Raw genomic sequence first — 19710 nt, forward strand, 5'->3', positions numbered from 1 at the left:
TTGTGCTTCTGCTGTCGGACGAATTCTCATGACAGATAGTGACAGCGTCGCTCGGTGGAATTTAGAACCTACATTTACAATCCCATAATCATGCGAATTGTGGCTTCTCTTTCTTTTTCTGAATGTTAAAAAAAACAACAACACAGTTTTATTAACAGGTTATCGTGGCATGGGGATCTTTAGCCCACATTTGTAAATCGGAAAACGTACAGGACGATGAAATTATGTAAGCTGTATTAATGAAAGATATTAATTCTATACATTTAAAATAATTCTCTTTTTACATAATTACTGTGTATAAAGTTTTACGGCTTATGTCATGGGTCTCATGCTTGTGCGTTTCGTTCATCAGGCACCACTGTCCTGTCTGTGGGATAATTAGGGGATATGCCAAGTGTTCAGCAGAGTGTCCTCAACCATAAAACGTATTGAATATTTTAGAGAACACTTTAAATGAAGGTTTTTGTGTCTAATAATAAAACAGTAGGACTGCAGCCCTTAAAGGGCAGTTAAATAAAACACATTTTTCAGTCTAAGATCTAGAGTTGAAGTTCGATTCATCTTTGGCAGGATGAAGATGATTCGTAATTTTAGCCACCACCTTTTTTGTTGCTGAAGATTCCAATATGTTAAGTGATAACCTCAGAGAGCATTAAGGTGTTAGATTAACATTTTTGCAAATGTGGACACTGATCAAAATACGAGTCACTTTGTTTCTTGCTTTAGGTAGTCAGTCAATCCAGAGGGCTCTTGGCTGTCCAGCCTGTGACTGCCTCTCCTGGTTGAACAGCATGGAGATCATTAGTTTTGCTTTGGTCTGGAGTGTTCACTTGTACTGTGCCGTTTAACTTCATTAGTTTGGGAACCCTAATTAAAATGTATGACTGCATTCTTACTGAGTAAAGTACCCTTCCATTTCTCCTGCAGAATTTCAGGTCTTATTTGTTAGTAGAATTGATATGTATCCCCTTCAAACCAGAGCTTAAAAGCTTCCTGGGGCAGATTTAATATTTGATATATTTTTCACATATCATCAGTAGTTTATCCATGGTCTACTTTGATTTTAGAAATTATTTGCTTTTATTGTCTCTACTTGTTTATACTGACTTTTATTGTGTGGGCTTTTTTTTTTTTTTGTATTTAATAAAACTACTTTGAAATATCTTTATGATTCTTTCTCTACTTCCTTGAAATTACTGATTGGACCTTTAATAACCTGTGTACTTTGGAATCTTTTACAAGGACAGAATCCTTCCTGAAGTAGGGTGGGGCTAAGTGTGTAGCAACAGAAAGTTATATGCATTTTTATATAATGTCACACAGAGATTCTACATTATATAATTCACTGAATTACCAAGACTCATTATTGGATGTTTATTGATGTAAGACAACATATTAGGCACTTTAAGGAATTTAGTTCAGATTGTAGGATTTCACCACAAAGATTTAAAAAACTAAACCATCCATGTTGGCGTGTTTGATGTTAACTTGTCTTAATTATAGAAGAAGGTGAATAACTTTGGTGGTGGGAAATAGTGATAACTTTTGAGAATACCTTTGGACTTCCTTGTTTTCAGATAGTAAGAGGAAGCCAGGAAGTAGAGGGGTTCAGTGCTTCTAGAATAGTATATATCACAGTGAGAGCTGCTGGCCCAGGAGGGTTAAAAGGCATGCTTCGGTGTGTTTACGGGGTGGGGGGAGGGGTGCTTAGCCAGAGGTTGCAGGAAGTGAGAAATGTGTTTAAAGTCTTAGGTTTAAAGTTGGAAATTTCATATGAATTTTGCAACTTATTTCATAATAGATCCATATTTGTTATAGAATAGAAGATTTAAAAAATTCACACACCGTTGGGTACAGTTAATACCTCAGGAAGGTTATCTAGACTTTGAGTGGCTCTAGCAGTCTCTTCATACTTCCAAGGTACAGGTGGCCTAGTCTGAGAGGCAAAGGGCGGTGGGTTAGGGCTTGAACTTTGGAGGCCTACTGATTAGTGTTTCCTCTCTGGGTTCATTTCCCTTGTGTGTAAAATAGGGTTAGCAATGCCTGTCTCATTACATCTGAAACTAATGTAATATTGTGTGTCAATTAAACTTTAATTAAAAAAATACCTGCCTCGTAGGGTTTCGTGAAGATTTAAAGCATACCATAGATGCACAGGAGACTGTGTTGTAATGTCTGTCATTGTTACCATTAGTACTATGCCCTAGACTAGGGGAGGTTTCTAGTAATGTTCAGTGTTACAAAGTAGCTGAGATGGTGGTTTCTGAATTGCCTACAAATGGCTGCTTTAATCAGCCATACTCTGTAGCTGAGGGAATTGTCCCTTGGGCTTGTTAGGCTTTTTTGGAGGTGCATTAACTTACCCCAATAAAGTCTGTTTTAGTATGTTGCCAAGTGCATCTTGTGGTCTCTTTGAGGCCCCTGGGAATCAGTGGACATCTTGGAGTGCCTGACATGCCCCCAGGGAATAAGACTGGCTATGCATAGAGTAGATCAAACCAGTGGCTGGCTGCAGTTTTTTGTTTGGTTTTATTTATTTATTTTTAAAGATTTTACTTATTTGTTCATGAGAGACCCAGAGAGAGGCAGAGACATAGGCAGAGGGAGAAGCAGGCTTCCTGTAGGGAGCCCGATATGGGACCCCAGGATCATGACCTGAGTCAAAGGCACACTTAACTGCTCGGCCACCCAGGTGTCCCTTGTTCGATTTTATTTTTTATACAGTTAATATTTATGGAGAACCTATTAAGGGCTAGGTACTATACTTAAGTACTTACAAAGACTTGATTGAATTGGAATTTCTCAATGGTTTTGTTAGATGGGTGGTGGTCTTCCATTTTCTGAGTGAAAGCAATGGTAGGTCCTAGGTCATTCAGTGTTCTGGTTAGGTTACTGCATTTTCTAAATGCCTACATATTCCCAAGTTACACCTTGGCAGTAGGTTAATCACTGGGAAAACTACATTCTTTTATGACATTGATAAATGGCAATAACACCTGTGACCTATTATTTTTCTATTATTTATAACATTATTTGTGTCCCCAAAGTGGAGCTAGGATGGATTCTCATTTTATGGATGAAATTGCAAGGCCTAGATAAGTGGCATACTCGAAGTCATATATATAATGACACTGTTGGATCTAGAGCCCAGGTTTTTTAATGCTCATGTGTTGTAGTCTGTCACTTTTTCTTAAAAATTTCAAAGCATTATTATTTTGCAGTAGGAAAACTGAGGAGTGTAACAATTTTGTTACTTAGTAACTGTGTCGTGATCTTTCGAGTTATCGCTTGGAATCTGTGGCTATTTGTTTAACCAGCCCCACAACTTCCCCCTTTAAATAATGAACCATAACTTTCTTTTTACAGACAAAACAGAATCAATGAGAAGGGAATATAGTTTGAAGCTTTTTCTCCTGGAGGAGGAAAACCATATAATTCTAGTATATTAAATGAGTTGTTTAGTTGTGGGGATAATCTTTGTAGATAAAGATTAGCCCAGCCAAAAGTCTGTTCATAATGGTGAATGATAAATGAAATAAGTAATGTTTTGCATTATTAAACACATTTTTCTTTCTATTTTTTTCCCTGAATAGGAAGAAAGAAGCCTGAGACATCAGCCTATGAAGACTGTGAAGACAATCCTGAATAGCAATTATGAATGGTGTTGCTGCTAGGCTTGTTCTGCCGAGCATCTGAAATGAACCTCTCTTATTGATTGTTTTTATTGGCCCAGAACCAGAAGTAGTGGATTCAGTTGACTTCAGGATTAAAAAGAGAACAGTCTTGGTTATCATCATAAACATATGAACCAGTGTGATGGTGAAATGAGATGAGGCTCCGAAATGGAACTGTAGCTACTGTTTTAGCATTTATCACTTCGTTCCTGACTTTATCTTGGTATACTACGTGGCAAAATGGGAAAGGTAAGGAAAGTATCTCCACAAATAAAAGGATGCACACAGGTTTAGGTTAAATATCCCAACTATTTGCATGTTGCATGCTCTCCGCTGGTGGTCTGCTAGTTTCTTTCTGACACAAAAATGAAACTATTCTTGGACAGAGGAGATAGAATTTCTAATTTGAATGGGGTTTGTTTTCGATTTCTTATAATTGCACTTGAAAAAATAGATACTGATCAGTGGTTATATTATACATGGGAGCCAAGTTGAATAATAAAGACTTTTGTTTTGGCATTTTATTTTTATTAAACATTATAAATGTTTAATAAGCTTCCTTGTACTGGGTGTTTAGAGTGCTTAGAAAGACACAATCAGCACCTTCATGAAATTTACATGCTGATTATACTAATGATTTGGTGCTGTGTAGTTAATGAATTAAACTGCATGTGTTGACAGATTGCTCTTTGGGCAAGAGTATTTATGAAGTGGGTGAGGATAAATTCTTACTCAAAAATTGGAAACAAATGTTATTGTATCAAGAATGTTGCAATATGTTTTTTAAAGGAGATTATTAAGTGATATTCAGGGATAATACCTTTGCTTTTTTTTTTTTTAAAGATTTTATTGAGAATGAGCAGGGGGAGGGGCAGAAGAGAGGGGGAGAGAGAGAGAGAGAGAGAGAGAGAGAGAATCTCAAGCAGACTTCCTGCTGAGCCCAAAAAGAGAACAGTCTTTTTGTCAGAGCCCAACACTTGGCTTGATCTTGCATGGAATCACATGATCTCCCTGAGTTCATGACCTGAGCCAAGATCAGGGGTCAGATGCTCAACCTACTGAGCCACCCAGGTGCAGGTGCCCTCATTCCTTATGTTAACCTAAGGAATTTTGATGGCAAAGAAGGATGGAGGTACATGTTTGGTTTTTTAGAATCAAGTTAGAGTAGTTACCATCACCAGGTTATTTGAGGATCCTATTGCTGGCATTATTTTATTAATTTATATGAAGATAACTGAAAAGATGGATTCATTATTTAGTTTCCTCTAGCATGTATATAGGTATGAATATGTAGATGTGTGTATATCTGTGTGAGTACATATGAACAAAATAAGTTGATTAAAGTGAAAACCATATGATCTGTTCTTTGAGCAAGTATACTATCTCCTTTTTTTTCTGAGTTGGGCTGTAATTGGAGAGGAACTATTCCAGGGAGAAATGAATGAAAAACTTGCTGAAAACTTTTATTCTTTGTGGACAAATATGTACGTTTTAGATTTCATTTTTTAATTGTTACCAAAAGGAGAAGATATACTTAGAAAGAACTTTAGCTGGTTAATTTAATCAAACTATTGATTGTCCGAGATATGACCAAAACAGATGACTGGCCTTAAAAGTTTACTTATAAAGTCAGAGAATTGACCATAAGGAGATTATGTGGATTTTTTTTCTTATCAGGAAGCTTATCTATTCAGAGTTAAAGTAATGGAGAAACTTAACTTCTGTGTCTTAAGGGAGTAAAATTTTTGGAATCTCCATTCCACTTATCTTGTTTCTTATGTGAAGGCATTATAAGCATTATTTTCTTTTTGTATTGTCTGTTGAATCAAAAATTTAAAAATATATTATTTCATCCTGTGATATTAGATAAACATAATGTCTGTTCTCTCATACATTAAGTCCGTTCTCTTTGGTTATCATTCTTTGACCAGCTCTGTAACACTTTCATGCATATTCTTCTCTGTTTTTCTGCTTAGTGTTTTGTCCAGACTTCTTCACGTTATCAGCAGAGGACTCCTGTTATGGTTATGTAAAATCCTCTGGTTTTTTGTTATTTAAAAAAAAAAAGATTTTATTTATTTATTTGAGAGGGAGCTGCAGAGGGAGAGGGAGAAACAGGCTCTCCACTGAGTAGTGAGCCCGATGTGGGGCTGGGTCTCAGGGGTCATGACCTGAGCTGGAGGCAGACACTTAACCAACTGAGCCACCCAGGTGCCCCAATTTATTGTATTTTAATGCTGTCATTTGTGTAACCAGTCTAACTGCTGAGCATTTGGATTCTTTCTAGATCAGCCTGGATTTTCCAGAGCAGGCCTGATTTCAAATATTGCAATTCTAGACTACTCATAAACCATGTGATCTGATTTTTATATTGAAAACATGGTTTCCATAATCATTGACTTTGCTGGGCTAATAGTTTTTATTTTTCATTCACTCATTGGTCCCTTTTATAGGTGCTTAGCCCTGCACTAAATGCTACGAATATGAAAGAAATAAGAAGCTTAACACTTTTTGTGAATGTAGGGTACTGGTAGGGAAGATTCAAGTAAACAAATGGAATACCATCAATAGATTGAGATATAGAAGAAATAATACGGTGCTGGGAAGCATGTTATATTATACATTATTTCATTTAATCCTTATAACATCCCTGGAAAGAATTATTACCCCCTTTCAATAATAAGAAAACAGAGTGGTTGAGAAACTTGCCAAGGTCATACAATTAAGTGGTAGAGTGGCGTTTGAGCTCAGTCACGCTGGTTCCAGAGATTATGCTCTTAGCTATTGGTCTACTGCCCAGAAGGGCAGAGACAGAGGCTACTAATTCTTGAGTCACTTCATAGAAGAAGAATAAATATGAAGGTGATGCCAGGCAGAGTAGTAGACAGTGGGCATGTCAGGTAGAGAGAGCTCCTTATGCAGCCAAAAAGTTCTAAAAAGGGGGTAGAGTATTTGTGCCTTGGAGTTATGAGACCCTGAGTTTCATTGGCACATAGACTATGAAAGATTCTCAAGGTTTTGTTGGTAATCACAGTGCAATGATTTGTATTTTTCATAGGTCTTCATTTAACACTTGAAAGAATACAAGAGCTGGTCCATGGGATTGGCATAAGCTTGGGAGGATGTTGGGAACCCAGCCAGGGAAGATGGAATTTGGGCCGGGATACCAGTTTTAGCAGGGTATGCAGCATTCCCACATAAAAGTGAGGCAGAACTCCAATTTCCAATTATGTGGAATGGATAAGTTTGGGAAAGTTGTAAGCAGATGTTGTGAGAGTGGGACCAGAGTCATTACATGTCTCACTTGTAGCTGGTGTTCTCCTAAAGAGCTTCCTACTTTGGTCAGGTACAATCCGGAAATTGGGGAAGACCGAGCAAGCAATCTGTACGTCCAAAGGGACAGATAACATTCATGTACGTGTTTCTATGTGGATGTATGTTTTCGTTTCTCTTGGGTATTTGCCTAGGAGTGGAATTGCTGGATCATGTAGTAACTCTATATTTAATCATTTGAAGAGCTGCCAGACTGTTTTTCATAGTAGCTGGACCATTATGCATTCCTTCTAGTAGTATATGAGGGTTCCAGTTTCTTCACATTCCTGACAACTCTTATTATCTGGCTTCGATTCTCATTCTAGTGGTGGGGAGATAGTATTTTATTGTGATTTTGATTTGCATTTCTCTGATGACTAATGATGTCTAGCATCTTTTTATATACTTTTAGCAATTTGCATATATTCTTTTGAAAATTGTCTATTCAGATCCTTAGCTTATTTTTATTTTATTTTATTTTATTTTATGATTGAAAAAAAACTGTTATTTATTAGCCTCTAGCCTGGGTCTTTTTTTTTTTTAATTTATTTTTTATTGGTGTTCAGTTTACTAACATACAGAATAACCCCCAGTGCCCGTCACCCATTCACTCCCACCCCCCGCCCTCCTCGCCTTCTACCACCCCTAGTTCGTTTCCCAGAGTTAGCAGTCTTGACGTTCTGTCTCCCTTTCTGATATTTCCCACACATTTCTTCTCTCTTCCCTTATATTCCCTTTCACTATTATTTATATTCCCCAAATGAATGAGAACATATAATGTTTGTCCTTCTCCGACTGACTTACTTCACTCAGCATAATACCCTCCAGTTCCATCCACGTTGAAGCAAATGGTGGGTATTTGTCATTTCTGATAGCTGAGTAATATTCCATTGTATACATAAACCACATCTTCTTTATCCATTCATCTTTCGTTGGACACCGAGGCTCCTTCCACAGTTTGGCTATCGTGGCCATTGCTGCTATAAACATCGGGGTGCAGGTGTCCCGGTGTTTCATTGCATTTGTATCTTTGGGGTAAATCCCCAACAGTGCAATTGCTGGGTCGTAGGGCAGGTATATTTTTAACTGTTTGAGGAACCTCCAGAGTGGCTGCACCAGTTCACATTCCCACCAACAGTGTATGAGGGTTCCCTTTTCTCCGCATCCTCTCCAACATTTGTTGTTTCCTGCCTTGTTAATTTTCCCCATTCTCACTGGTGTGAGGTGGTATCTCATTGTGGTTTTGATTTGTATTTCCCTGATGGCAAGTGATGCAGAGCATTTTCTCATATGCATGTTGGCCATGTCTATGTCTTCCTCTGTGAGATTTCTGTTCATGTCTTTTGCCCATTTCATGATTGGATTGTTTGTTTCTTTGGTGTTGAGTTTAATAAGTTCTTTATAGATCTTGGAAACTAGCCCTTTATCTGATATGTCCTTTGCAAATATCTTCTCCCATTCTGTAGGTTGTCTTTGAGTTTTGTTGACTGTATCCTTTGCTGTGCAAAAGCTTCTTATCTTGATGAAGTCCCAATAGTTCATTTTTGCTTTTGTTTCTTTTGCCTTCGTGGATGTATCTTGCAAGAAGTTACTATGGCCGAGTTCAAAAAGGGTGTTGCCTGTGTTCTTCTCTAGGATTTTGATGGAATCTTGTCTCACATTTAGATCTTTCATCCATTTTGAGTTTATCTTTGTGTATGGTGAAAGAGAGTGGTCTAGTTTCATTCTTCTGCATGTGGATGTCCAATTTTCCCAGCACCATTTATTGAAGAGACTGTCTTTCTTCCAATGGATAGTCTTTCCTCCTTTATCGAATATTAGTTGCCCATAAAGTTCAGGGTCCACTTCTGGATTCTCTATTCTGTTCCACTGATCTATGTGTCTGTTTTTGTGCCAGTACCACACTGTCTTGATGACCACAGCTTTGTAGTACAACCTGGAAGTCAAACTCTCCCTCTTCGCTGATGACATGATACTCTACATAGAAAACCCAAAAGTCTCCACCCCAAGATTGCTAGAACTCATACAGCAATTCGGTAGCGTGGCAGGATACAAAATCAATGCCCAGAAGTCAGTGGCATTTCTATACACTAACAATGAGACTGAAGAAAGAGAAATTAAGGAGTCAATCCAATTTACAATTGCACGCAAAAGCATAAGATACCTAGGAATAAACCTAACCAAAGATGTAAAGGATCTATACCCTCAAAACTATAGAACACTTCTGAAAGAAATTGAGGAAGACACAAAGAGATGGAAAAATATTCCATGCTCATGGATTGGCAGAATTAATATTGTGAAAATGTCAATGTTACCCAGGGCAATATACACGTTTAATGCAATCCCTATCAAAATACCATGGACTTTCTTCAGAGAGTTAGAACAAATTATTTTAAGATTTGTGTGGAATCAGAAAAGACCCCGAATAGCCAGGGGAATTTTAAAAAAGAAAACCATATCTGGGGGCATCACAATGCCAGATTCCTTAGCTTATTTTTAAAAAGGGGTTGTCTTTTTATTAAGTTGTAAGAGTTCTTTATTTATTCAAGATATAATTTCCTTATCAGATACATGATTTTTGCAGATAAATTTTCTCCCATTCTGTGGGTTGTCTTTTATATTCTTTTTTTTTTTTTTTTTTGGTTGTCTTTTATATTCTTGATGGTACCCTGTGAAGCACAAGAATTTTAAATTTTGGTGAAGTTCAGTCTATTTTTGTTGTTGTTGTTTGTCCTTTCGTGTCATATCTTTTTTTTTCTTTCTTTCGTGTCATATCTAAGAGCTCATTGTGAAATCCAAGAGAATGAAAATTCTGCTATATTTGGGTCTAAGAGTCTTGACCTTTTGAACCATTTTAGGTCAGTTTCTGTGTGTGATATGAAGTAAAGGTCCATCATCTGGCTATACAGTTGTCCTAGAACAATTTGTTTAAAAGACTATTTTTCCTGATTGAATGGTCTTGGCACTGTTACTGAAAATCGTAGATGTGTGGATTTATTTCTGGACTTGCAATTCTATTCCATTGACAGTCCTTGTGCTAGTACCACACTATTTTGATTATTGTTGCATTGTAGTAAGTTCTGAAATTGAGAAGTGTAAGTCCTTCTACTGTATACTTTTGCACGATTGTTTGGCTCTTTTGGGTTGTTGCAATTCCATGTGAATTTTGGCATCTGCTTGTCAATTTGCATAAAGAAGTCAGCTGGGATTATGATAGGGATTACATTGACCCTATACATCAGATTGGATACTATTACCATCTTAACAATGTTTGGTCTTCCAATCCATAAAACATAGGATTTTATTTATTTAGGTCTTTAATTTTTTCAGCAATTTTTGTGCATGTTTACACAGTATTGGTTTTATGCTTCTTTTTTTAAATTTATACCTACGTGTTTTATATGTTCTGATAGGATTTGAATGGAGTTGTTTTCTTATTTTTGTCAATTTTCATTACAAGTGTGTAGAAATACAATTGATTTCTGTATATTGATTTTGTATCCTGCAACTGTACTGAGCTTATTTATTCTAATAGTGGATTCCTTTGGATTTTCCATGTACCAGATCATGCCATCTGTGAATTTCTTCCTTTCTGGTCTGGATGTCTTTTTTTTTTTTTTTTTTTTCTGTGTGTTGTTTATTTTTCTGGCTAGAACCTTCATTTCAGTGTTAAATAGAAGCGATGTAAGAGCTGACATTCTTAAGGGGAAAGCAGCCAGTCTTTACATTTAAAGTGGGGTGTTAGCTGTGGTTTTTAAGTAGATACCATTTGTTCAGGTGAAGGAAGTTGCCTTCTATTCCTGGTTTGCTAAGTGTTTTTTATCATGAAAATGTGTTGAAGTTTGTCAAATGAGTTTCCCATGTCTATTGGGTGATTTTTGATCTATATTCTATTGGTAAAATGTATTACATTAAGTGATTTTTAGGTGTTCAACCAACCTTGCATCCCTAGGATAAATAACATGTGGCACATGCTGTATAATTCTTTCTATATGTTGCTGGATTTGGTTTGCTAATATTTGTTGGGGATTTTGCATCCATATTCATAAGGGTTATTGGTCTGTAGTTTTCTTATATTGTGTTTGTCAGGTTTTGATATTGGGGTGTAATACTGGTTTCATAGAAAGATTTGGGAAGTGTTCTATTTTTGGAAGTGTTTGTGGAAAATAAGTATTCTTTGAATGTTTGGAGTCAACATCATCTGGGCCTGTGGGTAGTTTTTTGATGACTGATAGGATCTCATTATTTGTTACAGGTCTTTTCAGATTGTGTATTTCTTCTCCAGTCAATTTCGGTAGGTTGTAGTCTACAAATTTGTCCATTTCATTTACACTATCTAATTTATTGGTGTACGATTATTTATCATATTTCTTTATAGTCCTTTCTATTTTTGTAAGATCAGTAGTAAAGCCCCCTTTTTTAGTATTCTGTTTGTTTTTTTTTCCCTTGGTCAAACTAGCTAAAAGTTTGTCAATTTTGAGGACCTTTCAAAGAACCAGCTTTTGGTTTCTTGATTTTTCTCTATCTACTCTTTATTTCATTACTTTCTACTCTAATCATTTTTTTAAAGATGGTATTTATTTATTCATAAGAGACACACAGAGAAAGAGGCAGAGACAGAGGTAGAGGGAAAAGCAAGCTCCATGCAGGGACCCCCGATGTGGGACTTGATCCTAGGACTGCAGGATCACGCCCTGAGCTGAAGGCTCAACTGCTAAGCCACCCAGGCGTCCCACTTTCTACTCTAATCTTGATCCCTTTCTTCTGGTTGTTTTAGGCTTAGTTTGCTCTTCTTTTTTTTTTTTTTAATTTTTTTTTAAATTTTTTTTATTTGTTTATGATAGTCACAGAGAGAGAGAGAGAGAGAGGCAGAGACACAGGCAGAGGGAGAAGCAGGCTCCATGCACCGGGAGCCCGACATGGGATTCGATCCCGGGTCTCCAGGATCGCGCCCTGGGCCAAAGGCAGGCGCCAAACCGCTGTGCCACCCAGGGATCCCTGCTCTTCTTTTTTTAGTGCAGGTAAGGTTTTTCTAGAAGGCAAGGTTATTGATTTAGATCTTTTTTCTTTCACAATGTGGGCATTTATAGCTATGAATTTCCCTCTAAGCATTGCTTTAGTTGCATCCCATACATTTTGGTACGTTCTGTCTTGATTTTTATTCATTTCAAAGTATTTTCTGATGTTTTATTTTTTTCTTTTACCAGTTGGTGCATATGGTCTGTCCTCTAGAATGTTCCATATACATTTGAGACTGTATGTGGTGCTGCTGTATGTTCTGTAGATGTCTGTAAGGTCCAGTTGGCAACAGGGGCCTTCTGTTGCCTTGTTGGCCTTCTGTCTAGTTGTTCTATCCAGTATTGAAAGTAGAATATTGAAATCTCCAATTATTGCTGTAAAATTTCCATTTCTCTCTTCATTTTTGTCAGTTTTGTTTCATGTATTTTCTGTTATTGGGGACATTTTTTTATTAAATATTTTATATTAATTATTAAATATTCTCTTTTTATCTCTGGTAACATTTTTGTTTTAACGTCTGTTTTGTCTGATATTAGTATAGCCATTCCAACTTTTCTTTGGTTTCTGCTTGTATGTTTTGCATTATTCTGTTCTTTCGCTTTAATCTATTTGTGTATTTAATTCTACAGTTTGACTCCTGTAAACAATACATAGTTTGATCATGATTTCCTGGATTTAGTCTGACAGTGTCTACCTTTTGAGTAGGCAGGCGGTTTATCCATCCACATTGCTTGTCATTGATTTAGCTTGATTTATATCTGCCATCATTTTGTTTTTCATATGTCTCACGTCTTTTTTCTTCTTTTCCTTATTTACTTTTTTGATTCAATATTTTCTAATGTAGCACTTTAATTTCATTACTGACTTTTTTCACTATTGAGTATATTTTAGTGGCTTATTGTATACATAGGGTTTATCGTATACATCTCTCAACTTTTCAGAATCAGCTTCAGATTTATGCTAAGTTAATTCCAGTAATATGTAGAAATGTTACTTTGATATAGCTCTATCATCCCTTCTTTATGTGTTGTTGTAGACATTACATCTGTCAATATTATAAACACAATACATTGTTATTATTTTACCACCATTTATTTCCTTAGCACATTACAGCTTTATTCTCACCTACCTCCTTTGTTCTGTTATTGGCAAATATATTACATTTCCATGTGTTATGGACTTGGTGATACATTATATGCATATCATTTTATACTATTTCTTTTTAAATACTTTAAGAGAAAGAAAAAATATGCATTAATAGTGTTATAATTACATAATCACTGTTGCTCTTTGTGCTGACTTAAATCTGTCTAGGATTACTTTCAAATTAATGAATTCCTTTAGTATTTCTTGTAAGGAAGGTCTGCTAGGAATGAATCCTTTCAGTTTTTGTTTATTTTGGAATATGTGTATTTTACCTTCAGTTTTGAATATAGCTCTACTGAACTTAAGATTCCCAGTGGACAGAGTTTTGTTTTGTTTTGAGATATTCTCGTTACCCCAACTGCCTCTGGCCTTCATTATTTCTTCTGTAAAGTTAGCTGTTGTTCTCCTTGGGGTTCCCTGGTCAGTGATGGATTGTTTTTCTTTTGTGGTTTTCAAGATTGTCTTGTGTTTGACTTTTATTGTTTTTACCATGATGTGTCTATTTTTTTTTTCTTTAAAGATTTTATTTATTTGAGAGAGAGAGCATGAGAGCATGAGCATAAGCAGGGGGAGGAGCAGAAGGAGAAGCAGGCTCCTGGATGAGCAGGGAGCCTTATGCAGAGCTCCATCCCAGGACACTGAGATCACGGCCTGAGCCAAAGGGAGCCACTTAACCTACTGAGCCACCCAGGTGCCCCCATGATGTGTCTGTTTATGGGTCTTGCTTCCTAGATGTGTAGATTATTGGTTTTTCAGTAACTTTGGGCAGTGTTTTTTTTTTTTAATTTATTTTTTATTGGTGTTCAATTTACTAACATACAGAATAACCCCCAGTGCCCGTCACCCATTCACTCCCACCCCCCCCCCCTTCCACCACCCCTAGTTCGTTTCCCAGAGTTAGCAGTCTTTACGTTCTGTCTCCCTTTCTGATATTTCCCACACATTTCTTCTTCCTTCCCTTATATTCCCTTTCACTATTATTTATATTCCCCAAATGAATGAGAACATATAATGTTTGTCCTTCACCGACTGACTTACTTCACTCAGCATAATACCCTCCAGTTCTATCCACGTTGAAGCAAATGGTGGGTATTTGTCATTTCTAATAGCTGAGTAATATTCCATTGTATACATAAACCACATCTTCTTTATCCATTCATCTTTCATTGGACACTGAAGCTCCTTCCACAGTTTGGCTATCGTGGCCATTGCTGCTATAAACATCGGGGTGCAGGTGTCTTTGGGCAGTATTTATCATCTTCTATATTTATCATATATACAAAGAATATATATATATATATATATGTATTTTTTTTTTTTAAAACCTTTCTCTCTTCTGGTATTCCAGTACATTGATGATTTTATTCTTAATGGTATCCTAACTTTTTAAGAGGTTCTGTTCATTTTTCATCTTTTTTCTCTTTGGTTTATGTCATCTCTACTGATCTGTCTTCAGGTTGGCTGATTCTTTCTTTTGCCATTTCAAATCTACTCTTGAGGTCTTCTAGTGAATTTTTGATTTCTATTATTGCACTTTTTAACTCCAGAATTTGCATTTTGTTCTTTCTTAAAATTTGTTTCTTTTTTGATACTCTATTTGATGCAATATTGTCATGCCTTCCTTTACTTTTTCAGTGAAGTTTTCTTTTAGTTCTGTGACTGTATTTATAATGACTTCTTGAAATACTTCTTACCCATTAAATCCTACATCTAGTCATGTTCACAGTGAGTGCCTTATGCTGCCTGCTTTGTTTCTAGCATATGGGTCATATTTACCTATTTCTTTGTCTATAATTTTTTGTTGGAAACTGGACATCTTAGATAGTTTTAGCAACACTGGATACTCTCCCACCGCTACCCTCAGGCTGTTATCACTTTGCTTATTTGCTTATTTATTTGTTTAGTGACTGGCTGGATTATTTTAGTCTGTCTTCTCTCTCATCCCCCATAAGGTTGAGTCTATGTGTTGCTCCTCAGGGAGACAGTGTTTTAGGTATGCCCACTTCTAGGATGACTGTTATTACTGGTAGGATTCACTCTTTCAGTGACCACTACACTAATTGCTGGCTGATTGTTCTCTTGTTTACAACAGTGCACTGGAGCATAAATTCTGCTACAAACTAATCTAATCTAATCAAATTATGGTTCTTTTGAAGAAATGTTTGAGTTTGTATTTTCGCTATTTGTTCTGACCACAGGAAGGCTCCTCTTAGTTGTTCATTTTCCTAGTTTTTTCTTGCAAACTAGCCACAGAACTCCTATCATCTAGGTTATATCCTCATTAGATCCACAGTTCTCCCAATTCTCTTCACCACGACTTCTGTTTTTCAGACGGCTCTTAATTTAAATTCCTCCACTCCTGTCACAAATGAAGCTAGTTCTTTTGGGAAGAGATTAGGAGCTATCTATTTTATGGCCTGCTTTTCACCAGGAAGAATTTCTGAGCCAGGGCTCTGGAGGTGGGGATGGGGCTAATGACTAGCTTCTCTCTGAGTGGTACTCCTGCTCTAGGAACTGAGCACTGGGTGCATGGAGGGGGCCAGTAGCAAGAGAATGTCATGACTCTGCCTCTTCTGGCATGGAACCATTGCCTCACTAGGCAGTGGAATGACTTTTGGGCCCCCAGTAGTCTCAGTATGTTGCATCCAAGATAGAGCCTTGGGTGCATGAAAAGATTGGATATCCTATCCTGTTGCGTATAAAAATATAGAAGCCAAATAAAACATTTAATTTAAAATTATGAATTTTATTTACAAATAAAAACAGTAAATACAAGTTTTTAGATTTTTAAAAGTTTTTCTTTACAAAATAAGAAGACTGCTTTCAAACAGGATATAAAGGAAATTAATAGTAAATCTAGGGTTTGGAGTATACTATCATAGTTCTGGCTAACCAAAATTGTATAATTGTGTTTGTCCAGTGCCTTCTGTGTGTCAGGCACTATTGGAGATTTGGGCTATATTATTGAACATATCAGAAAAATCCTTGCTTTAGTCTGGGAGAGGAGGAAAGGAGATAGCTAAAAACCAATAAATAAATAGTAAGCTGGTGAATAATAAATGGGGTTTTTAAGCTTTTTATTTTGAAATCATTTTAGATTTATAATAAATCTGAAGATTAGTACACAGAGTTCCCTTATACCTGCTAATAGAACAACTTACATTGCCACAGAATATAATATTCTAAACCCTCAAATTGACTTTGATATGGTACTATTAACTCATCTACTTGAATTTCACTAGTTCTAATGTCCTTCTGTTCTAGGATCCAGTCCAGGATCCCACATTGCATTTGGTTGTCATGTTTTATAGTTTCCTCCATTATGGGAAATTTCCTTAATCTTTTCTCTTATGTTCTTGGCACTTTTGAAGGCTTTGGCCAATTATTTTGTAAAATGTCACTTCATTTGAGTTTGTCTGATGACTTCTCATGATTAGATTGAAGTAATGCATTTTTGGCAAGAATACCACAGAAACAACATTGTGTCCTTCTCAGTGCATCATATCACAAAGTACATGATGCTGAAGTGTCTTATCACAGGTTATAATAACTCTGATCACTTAGTTAAACTGCTATCTGCCTGGCTTCTCCCCTATAAAGTTACTATTTTTTTCTTTGTAATTAATAAGCATTTTGTGGAGGCTTCTTTAAAATTAAGCAGATATCCTGTTTCTCATCATACTTTTGCCCACAAGTTTGAATATCCATTGATTATTTTTGTCTGCAACAATTTATTACTGTGGTGTTTGCCTAATGTGATTTTCCATTTCTGCCATTTCTTTTACATTTAGTAATTGGAACTCTGCTGAAATGAAGAGATGTCTCTTCTTCCTCATTTCTTTCTCATATCTTGATCAGTGAATGGACTCAATGGTTACTTATTTTGTTCTGTGGGTTGTGATCCTTTGTTATCATTAATTATTTTAGTGTTAGTCCCAGCGGTGGCCATTGGGAGCTTCTTCAATGAGGATTTTGTGCCTTCAGCATGCCCCTGTCATTTTTTTTTTCAGATTTGTTGAGGTGAAATTTACATAGCATAAAATACAAAGTATGTTAAAGTGAACAATTAAGTGGCATTTAGTACATTCACAGTGTGGCACAACCAGCACCTTGATCTAGTTCTCATCTTTTTTTTTTTTTTTTTTTTTTTTTGAGATTTATTAATTCCTGAGAGACACAGACTGAAAGAGACAAGCAGAGACACAGGCAGAAGGAGGAGCAAGCTCCTTGTAGGGAGCCCAATGCAGAACTCGATCCCGGATCCGCCCCTCGAAGGCAGGTGCCCAACCGCTGAGCCTCCAGGCATCCCTGGTTCTCATTCATCTTATGAGCAATTTTTATTTTTCTGGTGCTGTAACGTGCTCCAGGTTCATCTTATATTTTCCCTGCCCCAGCCCTGGAAGTAGTCCTCGCTTCATGGACCCTCTAGTTCTTTTAAAGAATGGAGTTTTGGTGTGCTCATTCCTACTATGGCATCAACACTCAGCCTCTCACTAGATAGTGCAAGAAAAAAACACCATGAGTTTATATTGATCCCTCTGATTTTAATCCAGTACAACAGTGTTCATTCTGGTTTCTACATTTCTTTTTTTGGAACTTATCTCTTGTCTCTCACACATGCAAAAAAAAAAAAAAAGACTGTTAATACCCTAATATAGTTATTTGCTCAATTATAGTATATATAGACAGTAGTATCAGAATTGCTAACCAAAATCTAAGTGAAAAATAAATTTATTAGGGTACAGTATTTGTGTACTGGTTTTTTTGTCTTAAACTTATATAGTGAAATGCTGTTTTCCAAAGTTACTTAGCTTATTTCGTAGTCACTTCCTTTTCAGTGTGGTTATTCTGTTTATAATACATGTCAGCCCATTTATTCCTGCTTGTATTCTGTTTTGGGCCTCCCTCCATGTCCTGTTTATTGCAGTTATTTACATTTGGATATATGAAACATTATCTTGGTTCTGAGACTCAACTGTAAAAAAAAAAAAAATAGCCTATGAGAACTGTCTCTCCTCATTCCTTCTATCCTATTTCCATTTCTCCCCTTTTTCTACCTAGTTTCCATCTATCCCTTGCAGGTATTCAGTCTCATTTTCTGTTTTATTCTTTCTGTATTCCTTGTTGCATAAATTGAATGAATACATAATCATTTCCTTATATCCTTTTTCTTATGTGATGGGTAGCATACTGTAGATACTCTTCTGTGCTTTGCAATTCCCACTTTGCAATGTGTCCTGGAAGTTGTTTCCAAGTTGTTTCAGTTCATGGAGATCTTCCTCATTTTTTTTTTTTTTTACGCAACTTCATAAGACTCCATTGTATGGATGTACCATAATTTATCCAGCCTCTCTCCTCTTTAGGCACTTAGGTTTTTAATGCATTCATTTAGTATTTTAAGTGCACATTTTCTGTCAGGTATTGTGCTGGGCCTTGAGTAATGGAAATCTAGTTTATAGGGTTTTTTTAAGTTTAATTTTAGCCTTATTGTGACCAGAAGTGTTGACCTCTTGCATAAAGGGTAGAAAGATAGTGGCAAGAGACTGGGGGAATCAGTCTAGGGACTGGCAGCTTCTGTTAGATCAGAAGCATGTATAATGAAAGTGAAGTAGGTGATAGATCTGAAGAACTAGGAAAGAGTTTATGATGAAGAGGGTCATTATCTTACTATTTTGTCCTCAGTTTTACTTCCAGTAAAATATCTTATTTCTTTAGACTTGGGTACATTTTTTGGTAGGTGACAACTTGGCACATATGGGTGTGTGTGCACACATCTTTTTTCTCATAGTTTTGTTTTAAAGTGTAGCTGTTTTTGAATTTCAAACACCTCAATCAGACAAATACAAATATTGCGAAACATACCACCCGTATTTATATTTAAACTCTTCTAAACTATCAATAGCATGGGCTTCATTCATTTCCTTATTTCCGAATCTTCCTAAGGTTATGAAATTCTTATTTTTATACCTTTCTGACGTTTTAGAAATCTCACCAGCCTGGGAAAAACAAAATGAATGTCTGCTGAGACCACTCATGCTAAACATGATCACAGTTATTGATGGAATCTTGAGTGGGGCAGGAAACCTGGTTGGTTCTCCCAAGATGATTTAAATCTGGGCTGCTTATTATCTAGTGGGGGTTCTTTCTGCAATTAAACCTAACTTGTTAGGTTAATAAGACCATTTAAGCTCCCATTACTAATATAGATTTTCGTTTTTTTCCATGCTGGTATTTTCCCTCTGGAATAGGATTCTTAATTGTCCTCTTATCATTACCCTGACCTGGTAGAGATACTGCGAACTTAAGCATGCCTTATTAGAATCTTGTGATTAGAAGGCCACCTAGAGTTTTCTTCCTCTAAGATAAGGGATTAGTCTAGGAGTTTGATCATTTTAGGACAGATCATGGAATATATATATATATGTATTTTTTTTTTTTAGCCAAATTTCTTGGTGTGACCATTACTCTAATCATTCCCCCCCACCCCCTTGTTCTTATTGCTTTTCTTATTTTTTTCCCGTAGTTTTAGACTTGCCCAGAATCCCCACCATTTCTTGGT

General features: G+C 36.4%; 1 protein-coding gene across 7 annotated transcripts in view; it reads left to right on the forward strand.

Moving 5' to 3' along the window:
* Positions 1-19710, forward strand: part of MGAT4A (alpha-1,3-mannosyl-glycoprotein 4-beta-N-acetylglucosaminyltransferase A) — a 154987-nt gene that overhangs the window by 29402 nt on the left and 105875 nt on the right. For 5 of the 7 annotated variants that reach the window (XM_049115846.1, XM_049115847.1, XM_049115850.1 and 2 more), the window contains exon 2: positions 3594-3923. In XM_049115846.1, coding sequence (XP_048971803.1) covers positions 3830-3923 — 94 coding nt within the window. In that variant the 5' untranslated portion in view covers positions 3594-3829. Of the gene's footprint in view, positions 1-67; positions 227-3593; positions 3924-19710 lie in introns of those variants that run through there. The other 2 variants (XM_049115844.1, XM_049115849.1) reach the window with 1 other exon arrangement.

This window comes from Canis lupus, chromosome 10, assembly GCF_003254725.2.
Source record: "Canis lupus dingo isolate Sandy chromosome 10, ASM325472v2, whole genome shotgun sequence".
Classification (NCBI taxonomy): Eukaryota; Metazoa; Chordata; class Mammalia; order Carnivora; family Canidae; genus Canis; species Canis lupus.